The 23,778-nt window shown below is 38.3% G+C and overlaps 1 protein-coding gene across 1 annotated transcript in view; it reads right to left on the reverse strand.

The window, feature by feature from the left end:
• Positions 1-21,598, reverse strand: part of LOC131048419 (uncharacterized) — a 41,045-nt gene extending 19,447 nt beyond the window's left edge. Inside the window, exon 1 of the mRNA XM_057982375.2 lies at positions 21,382-21,598. Coding sequence (XP_057838358.1) covers positions 21,382-21,515 — 134 coding nt within the window. The 5' untranslated portion in view covers positions 21,516-21,598. The remainder of the gene's footprint in view (positions 1-21,381) is intronic.
• Positions 21,599-23,778: the final 2,180 nt, after the last annotated feature.

Below are 23,778 nucleotides of genomic sequence, written 5' to 3' on the forward strand. Positions count from 1 at the left end.
AAAGGTGTACTGACACGTAGACATTGTCACAATCATGTCCCTTTGTATCTTATGTGCAATGACCCATTATGGTTTATTCCACATTTATTTATATGCATAGATACATAGGAGTAAGAGATGAGATAAGATAATTGTTATTAAAAGATAATGAGGAATGATATATATTACAGATTGATTATCATACTAATTGATATAAATAAAAAGATAAGGCATTTTGAGTAGAAATTTTTCAGCATTGTGATGTGCTGGTGATGTAAATTTATATGCATCAGTAATGGACCCAATTTAGAACTTCTAATGGAATGAACAGTTGATAGACAATGGTCTATATTGCTTCCAAACTTGTGCATGTTATTCTTAATTAATGATGAATGTTATTATATTGACATACATTCAATTATTCAGTTTCATGTTATCATTTGATTCCATTGCAGAACTCTAGATCAGTAATGCCCAAGATAAGATAATGCATTTCTGGAAACCTAAATTAACAGAGATTGAAGATTGGTGGAAAAGCAAGTTACAAAACTATTTTAAATCAAAAGCATGGAGGACTTAGGATCACTTCAACCACAAGAGAGCTAACTTTTCCCGAGCCCAAAAAGAAGTGTTTTGGCTGGATTTTTCCCCTTTTTTTGTGGCCTTGGGCTTTAGAAAGAGCAAAAGCATCCTTGAGGTTTGAAATAAAAAATCCTATTATTGAAATCTTCAAAAAACATTAGAAATTATAAGATATCAGTCTCCACTCTAGAAGAGCCAACAACTATTGGTTTGGCACCACTTTGGATTCATGCATTGTCTAGTGGGCCATTCGAGGGTAGATCAATGTTGACACCATGAAGGCAGAGTATGTATCAAGCACCAAAAAAACATTTCTAAGAAAAGAGATATTATTGAGATGGATGCTATTTGTGAAGAGGCTCACCTCCCTATTGACGTGTTTTTTGTACACCATCATACACAGAATAAAATACCAATAGGCATCTTATCCTCTCTTGAGAAAATAGTCTCTAACTGCTGAAGATTCGCGTAAAGGATCAGTTAGGTAGACTCCAAGGTTCTTTTAGTAGGGTCTCTACGTGTGGACAAGCTTCCAGCGGTATGATGTGATTTGCTGTTTCCTCCAAGGGGCCTTACGTATTCCGAAAGCTCAAGATTTTACTAAACTAAGAAACTATTCAAAAAAAAATAACAAAAGGATAGGGTTTGAAAGAGGTCTAATCTAATCTAACCCTATGAATGACTTAGTATGGACAAGACTTGGCAAGATTCAACCAACTTCAATTTTGCCATAAGATAACAACTCAATTGAAATTAGTGCGATCTTCTAAGGTAACAAAATGATATTCAATGCATCAAAGGTCATGGGCACTACCACGAAGGTACATATCCAAGATACAATAATGATTGAAGATTAGGGGATTCAAAGTATTTTCCAGTCGACCACGCAAGGCGTTCCTACAATCAGCAAGAAGCTAGTGGTTTGGATTACGAATCCTACCAAAGATCAAGTCTCACACTATGTCCTTCAAATTAACAAGCTACTTTGATTGAGCATGATTCAAGTAAGTTAAACAACCATGAAGATAACTTAAGAAAGTTGCAACGAAACACCATAACTTCAATATTTCATTGATTTCCAAATCATCATGTACAACAATTGCTTGAATTTCTCTCTTCAAACTCAATCTTGCTACAAAATAAAATTGCTTCTAGCTCTAATCTCTCTTCTCTATTACATCAACTATTGACTATTACACTATTAACTATTTCCAAATGAAATGAAAAATGGGGGTATAAATAGCATCCACAATTACAATGAAAGGTCCAGATCGAAAGTAGATCAACGGTCAAGATAATGACACCTAAACCCTAATTAGGGTTTGTTACAAAATGGCCTCCTTTTTACTGAACAATATTAAATGCATAGCCAAATATTAAATTTTGGCACAAAAACCTAGGAGACATAAACCAATGAGAAATAAGATGTCATGTCATCTGTAACAACCTTTCATCTAGAATCTTATTCCCTTTCCAATGTTCTTTTTTGGCATACGCAATGAATCTTGTCACGATTCCTTCGATTTCTGCAATTGGAATCTCGGGAAGATTCTTCATACTCTCTTCTAAGTGGATGACCTGATCGAATGCATCTAGAAGAGTTGCGTCCCATGAAGGTTCAAGTTCCTTCGTCCTTTCAATCAGGAGCATGGTGGCAAACATCTGATCATACTGCTCATCTGTAACATTAGCGTCCTTGCAAAAGATGATCTTGATTCTATCCTCTAGTTCCTGCATATCCACATCTATCTCGACCTCGATCCTTCTGCCAAGAATGATACGAAGTACCTCAAATACTCTATCCTGGATCGGATTGACCACCTCCTCAACTTGGCCACATCTAGTACTGATGTCTTCGAAGAAAACACTCTTCATATGGAGTAAGGTTGACCAATGGAACAAACTGTGAGATTCTCCCTCCAAGATCTTCTCCTGCGCTAAAATCTTCCTTGATGTGTGTCTAATAACTTTCAAGACAGGAATGATAACATCCTTGGTATGGGCGAATGCGGCTACTATTATCATCAAATTGTGGATCATCTCAAGAACCTGGATAGCTTGATGAATAATCTTCATCATCCTTGTTACAAACTCTATAGCCACTGTATGAGATCTATCCATCCAATTACTTGTACGTTGGACCATGTTCCTGAATCTTTCTGCTTCATTGATTGATTGAAGCGGCAATGCTTGTACTGGTGATCTAACTGGATCCTGACGTCCCAAAGGTTCATTGATGTGACTGAAATATGTCCTCCATGCACCGACCTCTCTCTCAAGCTTTCTATTCTTCTCCATTTCTTCTCTAAGCTTGTCTTTCAACGCTTCAAATGAATCGGTAGCATCATCTAAAGTCTGTTCTGCTGTGGATGGTCCTAACTCAAAAGTCTGTATATCATATTCTTCTGCTAGGATTTCACCTTCATATTTGTCTACTGCCGGTGTAGCTATCTGCAATTTCCTGGATCCAGTCTCATCTCGAATCATCTTGGACATCTTGGTAGCCTTTCTCTTCTCTGTTACTTCGTGTGAACGTCCAACAAGGCTCTCTAAATCAATTGCATTGTCCTCGTCCTCTACTACGATCACCTTGGTTAATCTTTCCTTCAACCAATCTGGGATAATCGATCTTGTTTCTTGAACTTGAATCTCTTTATGCACTATTTCTTCCTACCTGGGAGGAGATGTTATTTCATTGTCTTCTTTGTCTTCATCTAACTCATAGTCTTGGAGAGATCCATCTGGTGACCCATGCTGTGCCTGTCCTTCCTCCTGCCTATCGTTCTGTACCATCGATTCCATGGATTCTTCCACTTGAATTGTTCTCTTCTCAGGTCTAGAAGAAGTATCGGATGATCGGTCTCTGTTAGCCTCTTGTTTCTTCTTGGAGGACTCTCTCTTTCCAGGTCTTTCTTTCCTCTTCGAACCTCTTGGATGGAGATTGCCCTCACTGGCACATCGAAGGTTTCCTTCACCTGAATTTCTAGGATTAGGATTGCCTTCACTCACACTAGCTCCACCTTCGGCAGGTTTCTCTTCCAAAGTGAAAGTCATGGCTATGCCTTGTTCTCTCAACTTCTGATGTTGTATGTCAACCCATCTGCGAGTACAAGACAAGACTGGTGCCATCAAAGTATCTAAATCCACATCCTCGGGCTCATTCCAATCTAACCTTATTGTTTTGCTTTCTCGATCATAGGAAGACTGGATATGTCTGCCACTGTCCTGAGCTTGGTCGGCCACTCTGTAAATCCTACATTTCCTGATGAAATCCAAAGGCAATCTAGAATGCATTTTTCGTTTCACTTCAAGATCATCTAAGAGATTCATCATAAAATCTTCAATCTGATACTCATGTCTAAACTTCCTGCCGACTGTCTCCTCTAAATGTCCATGTGGATCAAAGCTTTCTCTCAAAGCAAAAGATGAAAAAGAATACAAGGCTAACTCCTTCTCTGCATCATCCATAGCTAAAGCATTAGGACATACCTCAACTGAATTACCCAAAATGATAGGTATTGGAACTCCATTCTGATGTCTGTGTCTGAATGCCTTCACATATGCTGCCAACTGTCTTGTTACTTCAAGTAACACAATTCTGTCTGTCGGGTATCTCGGCAACATGTATGGAGGTAAAGGACATCCATGCACTCTAATATAAGTGAACTTGGGAAACTGAATGAACCAAGCACCGTACCTCTTTATGAATTCCTGGGCATCCTGAGATAATCTGTTGTGAATTCCACCTTGCAACGTCCTGGTGATGTTCATCGTGAAAGTATCATTGACCAACTTATAGTTGCTCCCTGGCGGATGATGCAAGTAGGCATAGGAATCACAAGCTCTGACCTCGCCGGGTCCTCTTCCAATCACTCCTCTGTGAGGTAGTCCTGCGTATTCAACACTCCTAATCAAGGCATAAATGACATATGAACTCATGTGGAAGGACTTAGTAGCCTTGAGTCTCCTCAACTGTACGTCTAAGCAATGGCTAATCATCCTAGCCCAATGTATCGTACCTTTCCCTTGAACGATCACCTGGATGAAGTAAAACATCCACTTCTCAAAATAGAAGGCATGAGGGGCTCCTGTAACTCGGTTGAGCATGGTAATCAAATCTCTGTACTCCTCCTGGAAATCAATTCTGTGCGGTGTGTTCGGGACCTTGCTCAGACGGGGACGGCTCTTAAGTAGCCAGTTCTTATTGATAATGCTTAGACAAGCATCTGGATCATCTTCGTACATTGATCTGGCTCCTTCTATGCTCTTGTATATCATGTCCCTGTGCTCTGGAAGATGGAAAGCTTCACTTATAGCTTCCTCTGAAAGGTACGCCAAAGTGTTTCCCTCATTGGACACGATCGTCCTAGACTGTGGATCATAGTGACGAGCACACTCGATCATCAACTCATGGCACTGAACAGCTGGAGGAAAGCTGGCCGCCTTAATGATGCCACTCTCTATTATTCTCCGGGCGACAGGTGATGGCTTGCCAATGTAAGGGACCTCTCGAAACTTCTTCGTGCTGAAGTTCCCCAAGTTTGTATCTCCAATGTTGCTCCACTTCGACACGATCTTGGTCTCCACTTCTTCGGTCTTCTGATCTTCTTTCATGAGAGCTGAGCGACTGGTGGATGCTCCCGCCTTCGGGGTCGCCATACCTCAATAGAGAGCTAACTCTAGAATGCAAAAAGAACAAAATTCGCCTAGGCAAAATTGAGGTATAGATGGTCTTCAACGTGATCTCCTCAAGATAGTAATTTCGCCACCTTTTGTGTCCTTGACGTGATCTTCAAATTCCCCTTTAACGTGATCTTCAAGCCTTGGCAAATTCGCTCAATATAGATTCGCACCACCTTGGAAGTTACTAGCGCCACCTTGGATTGATAGTTCGCACCACCTTTGATTAATAAACTCCAAATCGCACTTTCAAACACAATTTCGCACCTTCTTCCTCAAAATCGCATGTAAGGTAGGTAAAATGATGATGTGAAAATGAAGATTTCACTCTCCCTTTATAGCGCTCACCTCTCCATTCACCCCCAAGGCCGACTTTTATAAAAAATATAGCAATTAAAACGATTTTTAATAAAATAACAAGGCCGACTCTCCAAACCAAGCGCTCTTTTTAATTTTTTAATTAATTTAATAATCAATTATTAAATGCCATCGTTTTTAATTAATAAACTTCGATTTTTTTTACAAGGCAAAAAATAATTAATTAATACCAAGCGCAATATTTAAATGCCATTTTTAATTAAAATATCGATTTTGCTAGCATTTAAATAAATTCAAAAATGTTCATTTGAGCGCCAAAATATTTTGAAAATGAAGTATACGTACCTCATCGCCCTGGTCCCTTGGAGAGGGACAGGAGCGATCCATCATGTTGGTCTCGATTTTTGCATTTTTGACGTTCAACCTTTGCATTTCTACGTTCAAATCATCATTTTTGTCGGGTCCTTCGAGTTTGATTGACTTGCATGTGTGAAGGGATGCCCTTGGATGTAATATCGCCCTGGTCCCTTGGAGAGGGACAGGAGCGATCCTAATGTTTTCACTTGAAATTCTCCATTTTGACATCAACTTTTCCTTGTATGGTGAATAATAACCTTGCTTGTTCATTCCATGCTCGTCCCACTTGCTTTTCACAAGACATTTCGATGTTTAAAGGATCATCGCCCTTGTCCCTTGGAGAGGGACAGGAGCGATCCTTGTCTTTTCTCCATTTTAAGCTCAAATCGGTGATATTTAACGTCCATTTCCCTTTGCATCGCCTTCCAAATGATGTTTAAAACCATGTGCGACTTTATCTTAACGTGATCTTCAAAGGATATCATGTGTTTTGGCAAATATCGCCCTGGTCCCTTGGAGAGGGACAGGAGCGATCTCCATGTCCTGGCTCAAATTTGTAAACATTTGATCTTCGTTCTTCGTTCATTGCCTTCCAAAGGACATCCTTTACTTCGCCAATCCTTGTATTGTCTTGATTTTGAAGGAGCATGAGTGTTTTTAATGAAATCGCTTTGGTCCTTGTCCAAAGGACAGGAGCGATATAGGCTCTATAGCTCATTTGACAACATTTTGACGTTCGAAACCTTTGTAAATCATCTTCAAATGACACCTTATACATTGTGTAATCCCGAAAGACCTTGACTTGGCATGAACGTGAAGGAAAATGAATGATTCCATATAAATCGCCCTGGTCCCTTGGAGAGGGACAGGAGCGATATAGCTTCTGTATTCAATTTGACGATCATTTTACGTTTGAAGTTTTTGTATATCTCCTTCAAAAGACGCCTTAAACCTTTTACAACCTTGTGAAGTCTTGGCCTTACGTGATTTTTGCATGAAATAGCCAATATAATAAACATCGCTCTGGTCCCTTCCCAAGGGACAGGAGCGAACTTCAAGGTTTTGAGTTTGTTCTTGCGTTCTTCAACTTGCCATTACCTTCAATGCGTGATATGACGTCCCTTGACCCTCCTTAATCGCTTGATGCTTGACAAACTTTCAAAATTTATGACTTTATGCAAATTTCGCTCTGGTCCCTTGGAGAGGGACAAGAGCGAACTAGGGGTCCTAGTGTAAATCCATTCAATTTAGCGACTTTGGATACTTCGTTCTTCATTGGGACACTTCGAAACGCCTTTACCACCCTTCATCTTGACTTGGAACGGTCTTGAACTTGAGGAAAAGGCAACATACTCACTGTATCGCCCTGGTCCCTTGGAGAGGGACAGGAGCGATTCTAGCTCTGTAGGCCTCATTTCATTTCGCCATCTTCAAAACTTATATTCAACGGATTCGTAATGTACCCCTTTATTCATCCATGTCTTGAGATCGATTGTAACTTGGCAAGAAAATCATCTATAACAAAAATCACTCTGGTCCCTTCCCAAGGGACAGGAGCGAACTTAAGCATTTTGGTCCTTCGTTGGCATTGGGCGATCTTCAATTTATCTTCAATGAGTTCATTTCACCTCTGTCCTTGCCTTCAAACATAAACTTGACTTGATCTTCGCCCGAATCTCGCCTTATGAAGAATATCGCTCTGGTCCCTTGGAGAGGGACAGGAGCTACAATGTACTTCGCCCTGGTCCCTTGGAGAGGGACAGGAGCAATTTTAGCATTCTGGGTCATTCTCCTTCATAATGGCATCTCAAATTATATTCATCTGATAAAACATCTTCCCTTGGACATCTTCAAATCGTTAGGTCATTAAAATCCTGCAAGGACAAAGCAATATTCGATTTGTAGCTCCGGTCCTTCACTGAGGGACAGGAGCGATTTTGCTCCTACAGGCCAAAATAACATGATTTTATACATCTTATCACTTCACAAGGCGAAAACAAATCATTTTCAATGTCCGGGATCAAAATCAAAGAACTCAAAATTTGGTCAAAATTGGTCAATTGGTCAAAATTCACATTTCATCATCAACACTTAGACAAATTTAAGCTCTGGACTCAAAATTCCAATTGAAAATAGATCATTCTGGCGAACTCATTGCATTCAAAATTTGCATCCTAGAAAAGAAGCTCAAAAAACTCTCAAAACTGACTGGATTCTAGCCTGAAAAGACGGCAATTAAAACCCTAAGGCTTGACCCTAAATCCAGACAACTGACCGACTAACAAAATCCTAAAAGCGAAGCGAAAAGCGAGCGAAAAACGAGCAAAAAGAGGGGGTCCCCATTTGCAATGGGGCGATGGGTGAAATGGTCACAACACTCCCCTATCTATAAAAAGTTCATAAGGGGCCCCAAACACCTAGGGGATAGTGCAAGATAAAGGGGGAGAAGAATCAATGATGAAAACAAATTTTAATTTTAGTGAAAAAAGAGCATGAGAAAGAATGAAGGGGTGGGAGGGTGTATGTCCCCATTTTTATGCAATCTTGTTCTGCGAGCGTCAACTAGTTTTCAAGGTTTTTCATCAATTTCCTGATGCATTGGGACAATTCCAATCTGTTGAAATTAGACTTTCAGATTTAATGGAAAACTCAGAAACTGAATCTTAATTGATTTTCTGTTTAGTTTAGTGACTTTCAGAATTAGGCATAAACATAAAGATGAACAATAATGAAACACGACATGCAAATACCCTGGGAAAACCTCCTAAGGGGAAAAACCCAGCAATAAAGACCCACAGGTCTGATTATGCGTTCAATTCCAAAAGGTAACAATGTGTACTTAGCTGCAACTCAGATCTGAGATCTGTATTCTGCACACTTGCATAAATTTGATCTGCTTCTTGATCATGAACAGGTTTGCACTAGGTTCTTACTTCCACAGGGAATAAGTCTGCCCTTTCAAGTGAATATATTTGTTTCGGGTCTGTATCAGATCTGCACCTTGAAGAACTAGCTATCAACAGCAACAAAGTATCAGATCTGCACCTTGAAGGACTTGCTATCAACAGCAACAATATTCGCTATGATCTTGAACAAATTCACTATAATCTCCTTAAACAGATTTGCCAAGTTCAGTAACAACTTTCACACCTTTAAAGCAGATATCCTTTTTCGCTGTTTGTGTGTTTATTGAATGGCAAATGACTTTGTTATATATGAGTTCTAACGTGCAAGTTTTCCTTTGGGGTCGGCCCCATATTTTGGCTCCCCTATTTTATATTTAACCTTCACACATTACCTTAATTGTTCTGCCCTATTTAAGGGTCACGCGCTACATGGGAATAGGACCCAACTGAGTCTCCACGTTACATCAAGAAGAAGGGCCCAGCCCTATAAGGATTCGAATCCTTATTTATTTTCCTCACTAAGTTACAATAAACTAACACTCCCTCTTAACTAGGGAGGAAAATAAATACATAACCAAATTCACATGGACAATCCCATGGCATGAATAATTACAATGTTTAAGATTAGGGCCCAGCCCTAATACTACAATCAATATACAATTCGTGATTTGATCACGCAATTACATTACAATTAACCTTTACATGATCTTCTCTTGCAATGCCTCCAGAGGATGAAGCCAACGCTTCATAACTTTACACTTTCTTGGGGACCTGCATGTAACACCATGATCTTTCATCATGCACATCCACAAAGGATGACAGAGACCTTTCCATATGCACACCTGCAATAATTAATACTCAAAGATATATATAACCATACAACATAAATCATGCACAACCGCAGAGGATACATAAGCTTCTTCACTGAGAAGAACAACCTGTCACCTTGCACACCGCAGAGGATACATAAGCTTCTTCACTGAGAAGAACAACCTATCACCTTGCACACCGCAAAGGGTGAACTCACCTTGCACTCCGCAAAGGGTGGAAAGAACTGCCACCTTGCACTCCGCAGAGGGTGAGAGAGAACTGCCACCTTGCACTCCGCAGTGGGTGAGCGAGCACTGCCACCTTGCACTCCGCAAAGGGTGGATGATACACCAAGTGTATCATAGAATATAACCAGAACACTTGTTAGTTTCAACATAGAATATAATAAAGGAAAACATTTGCAATAATCAAGTAACACATTTATCAATTCCATCATTAGAGCAATAGATCACAATGATTAGAAACCAGCAATAAGGTTTACTGAGATAAAGAGTATTTTTAAAGATCTCACGAGACTCCCTTTAAAACCCTGTCTAGAAGATAAACAAATAGATCAAAGGAGGAAATCTTCACGATTGTGAGGATTTTATACTTCATTTATGTTTGCATCTTCTTGCTCATCCTGAATTTGATAGTCCCTTGCAAAGTGGCCACGCTTGTTGCATCAGAAGCATTGGATGTGGGATAAGTCTCTTGGTCTTTTCTTTGAAGGAGGGGTAGGAGAGCTGAAATCTCTATTTCTCTTGAAATCATTCTTCTTCCAATGGCTGCCTTCCTTCTTAGCCAAGAGGACATGTTGCTCATCATAAGGGTTCTTAATTTTTCTTTTCGTAGCCAGCCGAGACTCTTCTTGAATGCAATCTCCCATTAATTGATCAAACTTAGGAAGCTCAACTCTGGCACAGATTCCTTGAACAAATGGTTCCCAAGAGGGAGGAAGACCATTTAAGGCAGTCATAGATAAGTCACTATCTTCAATGCTCTTCCCAACGGTGGCAAGCTGATCTCTCAGCTCAGAGATTCTCATGAAGTAAGCAGCAACAGGTTCTTTTTTAATTTGATGTAGGAGAGTTGATTCCTTAAGGCAAGGATGTAGCTGGTATTGTTGACTTCGTACATCTTTTCCAATGTAGAGAACATCTCCCTGGCGGACTTCTTCATGGAGATGGAAGGCACCAAATGATTTTTGACGGAGTCTATTATTATCCTTTGAGCTTGGAAGTCCTTCTTCTTCCAATCTTCTTTCTCACTTGCACCCTTAGGTTCCTTAGCATTCTTGCTAACATATTCAGCAAGATCATTCAATGCCATCATTATCCTGACCTTCCAAGAAGAGAAATTTGTGTGACCTTCCAACCTATCTTCAAACCTGATATAAGAAGCCATGGGGACTAAACTTTTGAACAGCAGGTTAGAAGGAAGCACAAATCTGATTACATCCTCTATACAGACCTAGGGCTCTGATACCATGTTGAAATTAGACTTTCAGATTTAATGGAAAACTCAGAAACTAAATCTTAATTGATTTGCTACTTAGTTTAGTGACTTTCAGAATTAGGCATAAACGTAAAGATGAACAATAATGAAACACGACACACAAATACCATGGGAAAACCTCCTAAGAGGAAAAACCCCTACAATAAAGACCCACAGGTCTGATTATGCATTCAATTCCAAAAGGTAACATTATGTACTTAGCTGCAACTCAGATCTGAGATCTGTATTTTGCACACTTGCATAAATCTGATCTGCTTCTTTATCATGAACAGGTTTGCACTAGGTTCTTACTTCCACAAGGAATAAGTCTGCCCTTTCAAGTGAATATATTTGCTTCGGGTCTGTATCAGATTTGCACCTTGAAGAACTAGCTATCAACAGCAACAAAGTATCAGATCTGCACCTTGAAGGACTTGCTATCAACAGCAACAATATTCGCTATGATCTTGAACAAATTCACTATAATCTCCTTGAACAGATTCGCCAAGTTCAGTAACAACTTTCGCACCTTTAAAGCAGATAACCTTTTTCGCTGTTTGTGTTTGTATTGGATGGCAAATGACTTTGTTATATTTGAGTTCTAACGTGCAAGTTTTCCTTTGGGGTCGGCCCCATATTTTGGCCCCCATATTTTATATTTAACCTTCACACGTTACCTTAATTGTTCTGCCCTATTTAAGGGTCACACACTACATGGGAATAGGACCCAACTAAGTCTCCACGTTACATCAAGAAGAAGGGCCCAGCCCTATAAGGATTTGAATTCTTATTTATTTTCCTCACTAAGTTACAATAAACTAACACAATGTTCTTGGTGAGCTCAGTTTTCAATTTCAATGGGTTTCAATAGCAATCACTATTTTCAAAAGTTCTTGCATGGCACCAGTATTTTTGGGTTTTCTTGAGTTTATTTTCTTTGGTCCTTGGAGAACACTACTATTTATAGTAAGTGGTGGCATGGCACCGACCTTTCTGGGTTTTCCTAGGTTTGTTCTCTTTTATTCTCAGAGAACACTACTATTTATAGTATGTGCTCATGTCGGCATCAGTTATCATTTGTCTACTTCAATTAGTTCTGGCATGTTTGATTCCTTGTTTTCAATGCCTTGGAGAATTTCCGTAAAGTGATGGAAATTGTTTTAATATTTTCACTTAAGTGTTTCAAAGGTGACTTTTAATATTTAACTTAAGTGAATTAACATTTCAAAAGGTGTATGCAATTGGGACATTGTTGATGTGTTTTTTAGACACCTCTAACACAGAATAAAATACCAAAGGTATTCTATCCTCTCTTGATCAAAATCTTCTTGGGTGCTGAATTATATGATCAACCAAGATGACTCCAAGGTTTCTATAATCAGGTCTTGATGTGTGGATAACTCAATGGTTTGTGATTTGTTGGTAATCCAAGGGGGACTTACGTTGATACTTGAATGTTGAATGTTGCTGGAACAAGAAAGTTAACTTGATTTAGAAAAAAGAGCAAAGGGATAAAGGGTTGAGAGATACTGAACTAAACCTAAGAATGCAAGGAGGAAGGACAGCTCTGATGAAACTCAACTAGACTTTGCTTTACCATGCAAAGCAACAACTTCACAAAGGCTAGTGCAATCTCCTAAGGGAACCAAATGATTTTCAAATTACCATCAACAAACATAGACACCATTACTTGAATGCACATCAACGATTGAATAGTAATTAAAGTTAAGTTTGGATGAAAATTCAGTTGACTACACAGCACTTAACAATCAGCTAAATACCAGTAGTATAAACATGAGAGTTCCACCATGAGTCATGCACAAAGTTCTTTCATTCAACTAAACAACATGAAAGTAAATGAGAAGTAGAGACCATGCAACAAGTTAAAATAGCACACCAAATTCACCATAACTTCAATGAAATTAACATGCTTCTTACAACAAGATCTTGGCAACAATCTTTGCTTTCTCCTAATCTACTCTATTCCTAATGATCTAATTGCTAACTATCTTCTCTTCTTCTACTATTACCCTTTACAAATGGGAAAATTGAGCCTTATATAGATAGCTATTTACAATGAGTGGCTCAGATTGATTCACAATCAATGGTCGAGATTACAAGATGGAAACCCTAATTAGGGTTTGTTACAACAAACTCCATTCTAGCCAATGAAATAATTACAAGATTTGGACACGTGTCCATCTTTGAATGTGAACCAATGAAATATGAGGTTAGGCATCTTGAAGTTTGTGCCATCATAAGATGAGCCAGATACATCGAACTTAGACGAGTTGATGCGGAACCTGTTGATGTGGTTTTTTAGGCACAATCAAACACAATAAAATACACAAAAGTATCTTATCCTCTCTTGAGCAAAGTCCTCCCAAATGCTAAACTATGTGATCAATTGGAAGACTCCAAGGTTCCTGATGTCGGGTCACGATGTGTGGATAAGCTCATTGGTTTGATGTGATAATGCTGGAATCACAAGGGGACTTACATTTGAATACTTGAACGCTTGAATTGTTGGAACTTAGATTCTAACTACTTGCTAGGAGAATTAAAAAAAGAGAAAAAGAGATAGGGTTCAAGAGGACTGCACTACTCCTAAGAATGCAAGAGACGATGAATGATTGAGTGAAATTCAACTAAGCTCCGCTTCGCCAGCAAAGAACAACTGCACAAAGCTAGTGAGATCTTCTAAGGAGAGCAAAATGATGTTCAAATCACTACCAACGGCATAGACACCATCAAGACAATGCATATCAATGAGGCAAGTAGCAATTGAAGTTAAGCTCATTAAGAATTCCAGTTGACCACGCAAGGCAAACTTACAATCAGCAAATCGCTTGTGGTATGGATATATGAATTTCATCATTAATCATTCACAATTCCTTTCATTCATCTAATTATTCATCATCTAACATGAAGATCCAACAAGAAACCATGCACCAACAAGAAACCATGCACTTGTAAAGAAACAACACATTCCACCATAACTTCAATGAAAAGGAAGTTTATTTACAACTTCGGCAACAATTTTTGCCTTCTCTTCCTACTCTACTCTAGCTGCTATTTGCGATTAAGCTATTCTTGAACTGCTAACTATTTCTAAACTATTCACCATTCACTATTAACTATTAACCTTTACAAATGAGAAGTTTGAGCCTTATATAGAGAGCTCATTACAATTCAAAGGCTCAGATTGATTTGGGATCAATGGCCGAGATTACAAGATGAAAACCCTAATTAGGGTTTTTTGTAACAAACTCTTCTTTGCCAATGAAATAATTACAATATTTGGACACAGGTCCTCTCTAGAATATTTGACCAATAGATAGTGGGGGTAGGCACATTGGAGTTTGTACCCCCATGGATGAGCTTGGTTCATTGAATCCGGACATGCTGATGTAGGACCTTCTGATTGATGGAATGGTGACTAGCTAAGTCACAGAAATTGGCGATTTTCAAGAATGAAGCTCGATTTTTATCGAATTCCAAACTTCTATTAAAAATAGTTCAAATTCGGCCATAAATTCGTACGGCCATGACGTCATTTTTATTTATTAGAGTTAAAATTTAAAAAGAGTTTTTCTAGGTTTTTGAAAAGTGTTTAGGGTTTTTTTTAAGATTTTCGGGAGATTTTCTCTATGAAGCGTTGCTATTCTTTGTATCTGCAAGACTGCAACTACTGGGTCGCAAGTATTCTCTGTATCTGCAACTGTTGGGTCGCGATTCGCGGGTATTCTCTACAACTGCTGGGTTGCACTCGTGGGTATTTTCTGCAACTGTTGGGTCGCACTCTGCAACTGCTTCATCAACTAGTCGAATTTATTAGAAGTATACACATTTAAAAAATAAACAAAATTATATAAGGCGAATTTTATCCAATTTTTTTTTTCGAATTTTTCTCTTGTCGAATTTTATCCGAATTTCATGGCCGTCGAATTCGAATTTGAACCTTGTGACTTAGGTGACTAGGATGACACCTCGGTTCGCTTGTACTTGGTAGATCAACACAAAATGCTTGAGCAATATCTCTTGATACTCAACATTATTCACTTGCTCAATGTGGTGATGATGATGGGAAGCATCGTTATGGTCGAGTCATTCCTCCATCTTTGCTTGCTTATCTTGCCTTGAGATAATTGCATGATCTCTCCTTTACACCCCTTTGACCTCTTCATGAAAGTTCTTGAATATCTCGAAATCCTTCTTGTGTAGTCACCTTCCTTGATACCCTTGTGCTTGTCGATGAAGTTTTCCCCTTGAAGTTGCATGGTGTTGTGGGCCTTGCAATCCTCCTCCTCTTATTCTTTCAAGGTGTTGCTTTGCAATTTGCATCATCTTCTCACATCTGCAAAACAAAACAAATATGGTATCAAACACGCATGATATATAACTTTTACACACCCTCTTAATTTTGATATGATCTTTGATTTTTTTGTGTTGCAGGTCTGATAGGTGCATTTATAGGGGAGATCGCTCACTTCCTTTGCCATTGGAAGTGAGTTCGCTTCCTTCCAATGGCAAAGGAAGCAAGTTCGCTCCCTTCCAATGGCAAAGGAAGTGAGCAAAATTGCACATACTTAGCCAAATTATTTTGAGGTGTTAGTTAAAAAAAATCAAATTTATTGCTCAAACAAAGGTATCATATCATGATTCAAGACGTTTTGGACCCCGTGAAGGCAGATGAGGGAAGTTAGCTCCCTTCCATTGGCAAAGGAAGTGAGCGAAGTAGCCATCCATCTTGCTCTTTGAAATCTTTTCCGTCCATTTGACCCTTCTCACCAATTCAAGCCTTAAGGTTTTAGTCTCCATGCGCAAAGATACAACAAATTATCATCAAAGGATGCCTAGGAAGCCATTTCACTCCCTTCCATTGGCAAGGGAAGTGGCATCACTCCCTTCCAATGGCAAAGGAAGTCACTTCGCTCCCTTCCATTAGCAAAGGAAGTGAGCGAAGTTTGCACTTTCAGCACTATTCCATCAATTCAATCCTTCTAATGAGCAAAGGTGAGGTTCCATGCAAGGTGAAGTATTAGAAATGCCTAAGGTCTTGTTCTCCATCGCTCAAGTTACCACATCACCTTCGTGCATGCAAAGGAAGACATATCACTCTCTTCTATTGGCAAAGGAAGTGAGAGAACTTCCTACCAGGGAGCAAAGGAAGTGACTTCACTCCAGTCAAGAGGTAATGGAAATTTTCATGTACTTAGCTAAATTTTGCCTTTGCAACCTGCCCTTCAATCAAGCGCAACTAAACCTCTTGGATGACAAGGAAATCTTACATAATTGGTGAAACTTCATCCAAGGGATGCATGCATCTATTAAACTTCCTTTTAATCTTGTCACGCTCAAATTGACACTTGACTTGACACCTTATCTCCATCTCACATATTGCTTCTATGAGGTCAAAGGAAATGACTGGCAATGCCATGGAAGAGCAGAGGAAGGTAATTCACTTCATTGAGGGAGTAATGGAAGTTTTCATATACTTAGCCAAATTTCATCCAACTAACTTTCCTCATTCCAACCTAAGGAGATGGAAGAAAACCACCTGAGAAAGTGCACTTCTTCAAACAAAAGGCTAATAGCAAAAGACTCTACCACTATCCTAGAAAGCAGAAAAGAGTGGGGGTCCCCATTTGCAATGGGATCGATGTGTGAATATGTCACAACAGAACCCTTTGATTGGTTGAATGATGCCACCTCAATCTATTCCTTCTAGATCATTGCAAGTGTATGTGGTTGAGCAATATCTCTTGATACTCAACATCTCCAAACTCAGTGTGATGATGATAGAGGCATATTCCCAAATTGCATCATTTTAGTGATCAAGTTAACTTTTATCTACTCTTTTGAAACTATCTTTTCTTGATCATGTTTGTGTTTTCACCTCCATGCTTGGGAATCTTCTTTCTTCTTTGTGGTGTATTTCCATCTTGATCCTTGGATTGATCTTTGCTTTTGACTCTTCTACACTCAACTTGAACTCCTTCATTTCATTCATGCTTGATCATCTTCCATTGCTAATTTTTTTATGCCCATGCCATACCATTTCATGTGACACATTCTCCCTATTTCAAACAAATGTCCATAGATGTAATAGTTGCTAGTCCCTCATTTGCCCCACCTAAAAAGCATAAGCTACACGCCACACGATATAAAATTTTCTAAGATGAGTGTGTTGATGGGCGAAATGAGGCTAATTTGGATAAAGGATGGCTGTTCCATTATTATAGATGGGTGGACCAATATCAAACATTGGCCGCTTATAAATATCATTGCCATTTGTTCAGCAAGCTCTATTTTTCTTAGAGCTATCGATTGTTCAAAGAAGAAGAATGGTGTAAATTTTCAATTCTAGATTTTAAATGATGCCATAAAAGAGGTTGGAGCCTCTAATGTTATACAAGGGGTGACAGATTTAGCCCATGTATGTAGGTTAGTTGGCTTGATGGTGGAGGGTGCTTACAAATGCACTTTTTAGATACTATGTAGTGTTCATGCATTGAACAACACATTGAAGGACATCAAGAAGATCAATGGTGGTAGAAGCTAGAGACATACAGCTGTTCATTTGCAACCATCACACTTCACTTGCTTTGTTCAAGTCTTTTTTTGAAGAAGGAATTCCTCAAGCTCATATACACTAGATATGTCAGCTACTTCATTTTGTTAGAGCAGATTGTTGAGGTGCAAAAACCTCTACAATTAATGGTGGTTATTTTAAAATGCAGTAGATGGCCAAAGGCAAGCACAACTAAAGGAAGAAATGTGAAACAAAATATCCTTGATGATGATTGGTTGTCCACGAATTAAGAAATTGTTGGTTTTATTATTAAATTTTTAGAAAAGTTAATTTATTAATATTGTTAACTCATAAATTATTTTCATTTTTTGTAATAAAATTCACTCTTTCATTTAAGTCTTAAATTCTTAATCTTTTTTGGAATTTCAATATTTGCAAATTGTTTGCACTTGCAAATAAGTTTGCTCCTTCATCGCACCAGTTCTGAAAGTCATAAAACATGCTGATATGAACTCTCCCAGCCCTGAAGAGACTTATAAAGAATTTGATAGCATGCTTGAGAAAATTAAGCAAGTCATTCATAACAAAGATCCTACTTTGGGATATTAAGATGAGCATATTAGGCTCATTGTGATGCAATGGTGAACACTATGAACACCCTTCATATGGCAGCCTATACTCTAAATCCCAAAATGGTATGTAGCTAGGGATGAGGAGTGCACCTCGTGATGAAGAGGTGAAAGAAGGGCTGATGAAACTAATGAAGAGTCTTGTACACATCACACATAGTGGCTAGCCTTTGTCAATCTCCATGGTCCAACCTTCAACAATTCAAAGGTGAGGATGGATAGCGCTACACTAGCTCAAATTGACCCAATTGAATGGTAGATATGACATGGAAAGGATGCACCAAAGTCAAGGATACTTGACACTCACTTTGATTCATAGGTTGTCAATTCCTTAACTCCAAAAAAAAGTATTGGTCCACATATAGCTCCATTTTATCAATCAAGAGGAACAACCTTATCTCTAGACAATCATAAAAATTTATGTTTGTATATAGTGCCTTAAGGCTACATGATCTACAGACCCCTGAGCATCGCTAGAATCCAACCTCACATGGGATGTTGATCCCAAAGATGCTATATAAGTTGATGAGAAGGATGCACAAGATGGATTGGTCAAGGTTCCATGGGATGAAACAGACCCTCATTGTGGCAATGACTCAAACTCAGATTCATACTCCAATTGTAATGCAATCCTACTAGAGGTAGATTCTGATTAGGGAGAACTATATAGTTTCTATGTTTTTGTCATTTTGTAGTTAAAACGAGCAGTCCTTAGGCATTTTGCTATAATTATTATTTAATATATATACACATTGACAATGAAAGCAATTAAATTTTGTTAATTTGTTTGTGAAATCTCAAGTCAAGTCTAATGTTATGTATTAAGGTTTTATAATATCTATGAAAAGTATCTTATCAATGTTATCATACAAATATTTGAATTTTTTCCTTATTTTTTAAAGCTGTCCCCTGCCGTTCCCTTAAAAAATGGCCTAAAAAACTATTCCCATGTCCCCTGCTATCCCTATCTTGAAAACTTGGGGAAGCATAGTTTTTTCACCTTCACGCAGCAGTTAAAACAATTTTTCAGTATTTTAGCATTTTTTTATTTGCCACATTTTTTACCATTTTAAACTCATGTAGTAAATTTCATTTACAACTTGGTTTGTAGTAGTGTTGCAGAGTAAGTATAATGCTACTATGGTCTCAAGTTCAGTCACTTTGCGTGTCTTAATGGACAAAGGATTTTGCAGAACGCTACCATGAGAGCCTAGAGTAATTATTCAATGAAGCCTTGTAGGGGTCATGTTGGTAAGGATTCAGGGAATGAGGTAGATGGTTGGAGTGTGGCAGGTGCTGAGTTGAGATCTAGCGATGGGACTTCTCTAGTGGCTGGGGGTTGTGTGGTTGATCTGTCTAGTGCTACAAGCAGCAACACAAGTAACATGAAGAGATGTGACCAACATTTATTGGAAGAGCAACTAGACCGAGAACATTAGTTGGCAACTGATAAGGAATCCAACTTTAGTTGACAACTGAAAGGAGTCCAACTTTAGTTGACAATTGAAATGAGACCAACTTATAGGCCCCACATCCATGGTGGATTAGTTGGTCTTTTCTGAAGATCTTTTTTGCAGATGGTCGGGAGCAGATTGTTGTGAGTCGGTTTAGCAAATTCAGTCTGCTGATTAGATTTGTGTCTGTGTTTTGGTGGGGCCAGATGTTCACTCTCTTTTTGTTTGTCCTTTTTCAGTCCCTAAGGGCTCTGTAGTGCACAGCTTTCGCTGTCGGTTGTTATTGAGTATATGTGGTTTTTTGGTTTATGGATGACGACCCCAAATATATCCGTCATTTTACTGATAAAAAACTAAAAAATTAAAAAAAACTGAACTTTTAAGTTTAGAATCTCTTTCAACTACTTCAGTCAATTGTGGATGTATAGAATTTCATTTCATTCCAATTATTTCATTTCTCCTTCAATGTTGTTTAAGATTTGTTGTTATTACTAGCCTTTGGCATTACTTTCGCAAGTTCTCTTTTTCACTCATTTGAGTAGACAGAAGAAGCTGAATCTTCTTTTTCAGCTCAATTTAATTTTAGTCTTTAAAAATCTTCAAATACATCAATGCCCTTTGTAGTCAGGATTACTATCTTATTTCCTCGATTGGGTAAATTCCCCATCAAATGAAAATCTTTTCCAATTAAAAGCTGCTTTTGGTAGCATAATCTGCAAATTCTTCATTGGTTGTTTCTACTTGTTGAGAAGTCAATCCACAACCAAAAAAATGGAACCAGTGGGAATCGGTAGCTGCTGAGATCTTCGGTTCAATTCCTAGCTGGTCCATAGTTGTCAACAGGGCAGAAGATCCAGCAAAAGGTGCTCAGAATGGTGTAGGGGGGTGTGTGGCTCGAGGTGGGTGTCAAAAAGCCAATACACACCTTGGAAAATGTCTCATATTACTTGTGAGAGGTCGGTAGCTGCTGCTGGAGGCCCTAGGTTTGCCTTGTGGCAAGTTCATGCTTTTCAAGGCTACCGTGATTCTACACCACCTAGCCCTCAACAAAGGATCTCCCATGCTACGAATAAGTAGATTCGATCACTTCACAAATACCATAGTTTGAAATTTTTATTTCAACAGAGACACCATGGTACAAGCACTCTTATAGAAACACCATGGGACTTTGCATTACTCGTTTGCAAACGTGTGCCCCCAAAACATCATAAGGCCCAAGCTCTACAAATTGGAGACCAAGTTTCCATAAGGACATGAAATAAAATAGTCTGAGACCAGTAATGTTCCAATTTTCTCTGCAACTTGAGACCTACCTCTTATCCCTATTTTTTAAATATAATTTAGCCATATGAATAAGAAGTGAAAAAGCACGCCCCAGAAGTGGAACAGACATTAACAAAAGCAATTAACGAAACAATGGTTTACGAGAAGGCTTCTTTAAGGCACCTGTCCCAAATAAAGCCATGACAGGATGCAAATCCACACCAATGCAGAGAGATACCCACACCAAAATTAAGCCGACCCACTTGACCAACCCTCAATTTTATATGAAATTAAAAGAAAGTTATTGGAGATTGAAAGGATTTCACCACTGAGTAGGCTGCAAGGATTATCGGAGAAGCATTTGAAGTTACCTGGTGAGAGAAAAATTCCGTTGGGTCGGCAAATATGCTCCTTTCCGGGATTTCGACGTATTATTAACTTCAAACCTAACAAAAATGACATTGGAAGCGAAAGGAGCAATAGCATTTATCGCCATGACCGACATTCTGGCCTGCTATCGATAATTTTGCTTCCCCGTGCATGTAATTTTGTGTTTTCCATGATACAACTTTGAGATTAAATTTCTCCCCCTTAATTAAATTTAAGGAATAAGAATTGACATACCAAAGGCGGATTATTTACTCATCCATTGGGTGCAATTTATTCTTTCATGTTAATAATTTAAATAAAAACGTTTTCTTTTCCAATTAATTTGTATTGCTTAAGTCATTATACAATTCAGTTTTTCTTTTTCTTTCAAGTAAATGATTTATTTCTATAATTGTATGACAAGACATAGAAAAAAGAAAATCTAGAAAAATCTAACAAAGTTTGGACAAGTCTTATCTTCTTTAATGCAAGGGCAGATAGACCCAATCAAATACAACATACATAAGGTGAACTGTTGAAGAAGAAGCATCTAATAAATGTTGATAGTGAAGTCCTTTTTGTAGCCCAAAATATTATGTCATACAGATTCAGCACACTTCATAATCATCTAAGGTATCACTGATTAATTTTGTACATCATAAGATTTCACATCAACACTCACATCTTCACAAATGAATCGATATTCCTTATATATCCTCTGCAACTTCCAAACAAATTAATTGTGTCGACACGGTTAGGACTTAACAAATCAAATGTGTGACCCAAAATGGGTCGGCTCCAAGCATATACATCAACCACAAAATCTGGTTGCGGCTTTAGTGAACCTTAACCATATTATAACACATCCTTCAAAACCAGTGAAATGGGTTAGGATCAATCGCAATTGGAGGAACAAATTGTTGAACATCCAGGATGTTGAGAGGGGGGGTGAATTAGTATTCCATTAAACGTATTAAAATCTTTAAATAACGATCCACATAACATAATTAATTGCAGTAAAAAGAAAGGAAACTATGAAAGCAAATATTTTTGCATGGAAACCCATAAGGAAAAAACCACAGAGAGGATTAACTCTCAATATCTTATAACCAGTTACAAAATATTACAATAGTGCTCACTGCATGGCTCACTATCGAAGGGCTCACTGTCAAAGGGCTTACTGCCCAAAAATGGATACAAAAATGAACTGTTATAGTTACATCTCAAAAAAACATGGAGTACAATTCCAATTAGGCTCAGTAAACAGTTTATGCACACCTCGTCAACTCTTCTATTATTCACTTCTTGATTTAATCACATATCACTACCAATTGTTGGCTCTATCATTACTGTAGCTACCATTGTCATCATTATCACTACTCACATCATACATATAAATCGATCCATGTTTGATTCATGTCAGCTGCATATCCTTCATTCCAATAATCGAGTTGGTCAAAAATACACTTTACATGATATACATTTCATCCACATAAGTCAGCCAAAACATGATGCAAAAGGATGTCTACTGGAAATTACATGCTATGATCTATCCTTAGTCTTGTCCCAAATCCACAAAGAAAAATGTGATCGTCTAACAAAATGTGGACTCCTTGAGCTGACTGTCATGTGTCGAAGAAACATAGTAACTACCAAATAGGGCTTTCAAACCTTGTATCTTTCAAACCTTTTCATACCAAGATATGAAATCTTGAATATAGATACTTGAGGCATCTGCAAACTCACTATCAAAACCATAGACTGGAACAATCAACCACAAAGGAGACTCATGTATATATAGTTCATCTTGTTGGACTATCTCCAAACTATCCCAAAACTATCCAAGAGCATTAAGCTAATGTTGCCACAAGCATCAATGACAACATTCCCCCCTTTGTCATTCATGGTAACATGCACAAAATTGTTACCATATCTATCTCCTTATGCTTATCTCCCCTATGACCATCTCCTTATGTTATCCAAAACTACCAAAACTTCCTTATGTCTCTCCCATTGACATCAAAGACAAAGGGCATATACAAAAAGAACTCTAGTGAAAAACTGAATGAAATGCTCCCCCTAAATAAAATACAAAAAGACTATGAACAATGAAAATTTTAAATACTTTTGCAAACAAAAAGATTGTCAACTAGATGTTGACTCTTTGATCTTTTGCAGATATGTCTTCCAGACATCCTTGTTTCCATCCCAAGCTTGGACATCATCTTCAAGAAATTGTCATGAATATCCAATGTTTTTAATATGCTTTATCTTTCTTCAATAGTGGTAGGAGCCAAATCAGATTGATCAATTTGATGCACCTTCAGAAGGCCACGAGAGACTAGAGACACATTTTCATTGATTAAATCTTCGAGGTAACCAAGAGGAAGAATGATGCT

The sequence above is a fragment of the Cryptomeria japonica genome, chromosome 8 (genome assembly GCF_030272615.1).
Source record: "Cryptomeria japonica chromosome 8, Sugi_1.0, whole genome shotgun sequence".
Classification (NCBI taxonomy): Eukaryota; Viridiplantae; Streptophyta; class Pinopsida; order Cupressales; family Cupressaceae; genus Cryptomeria; species Cryptomeria japonica.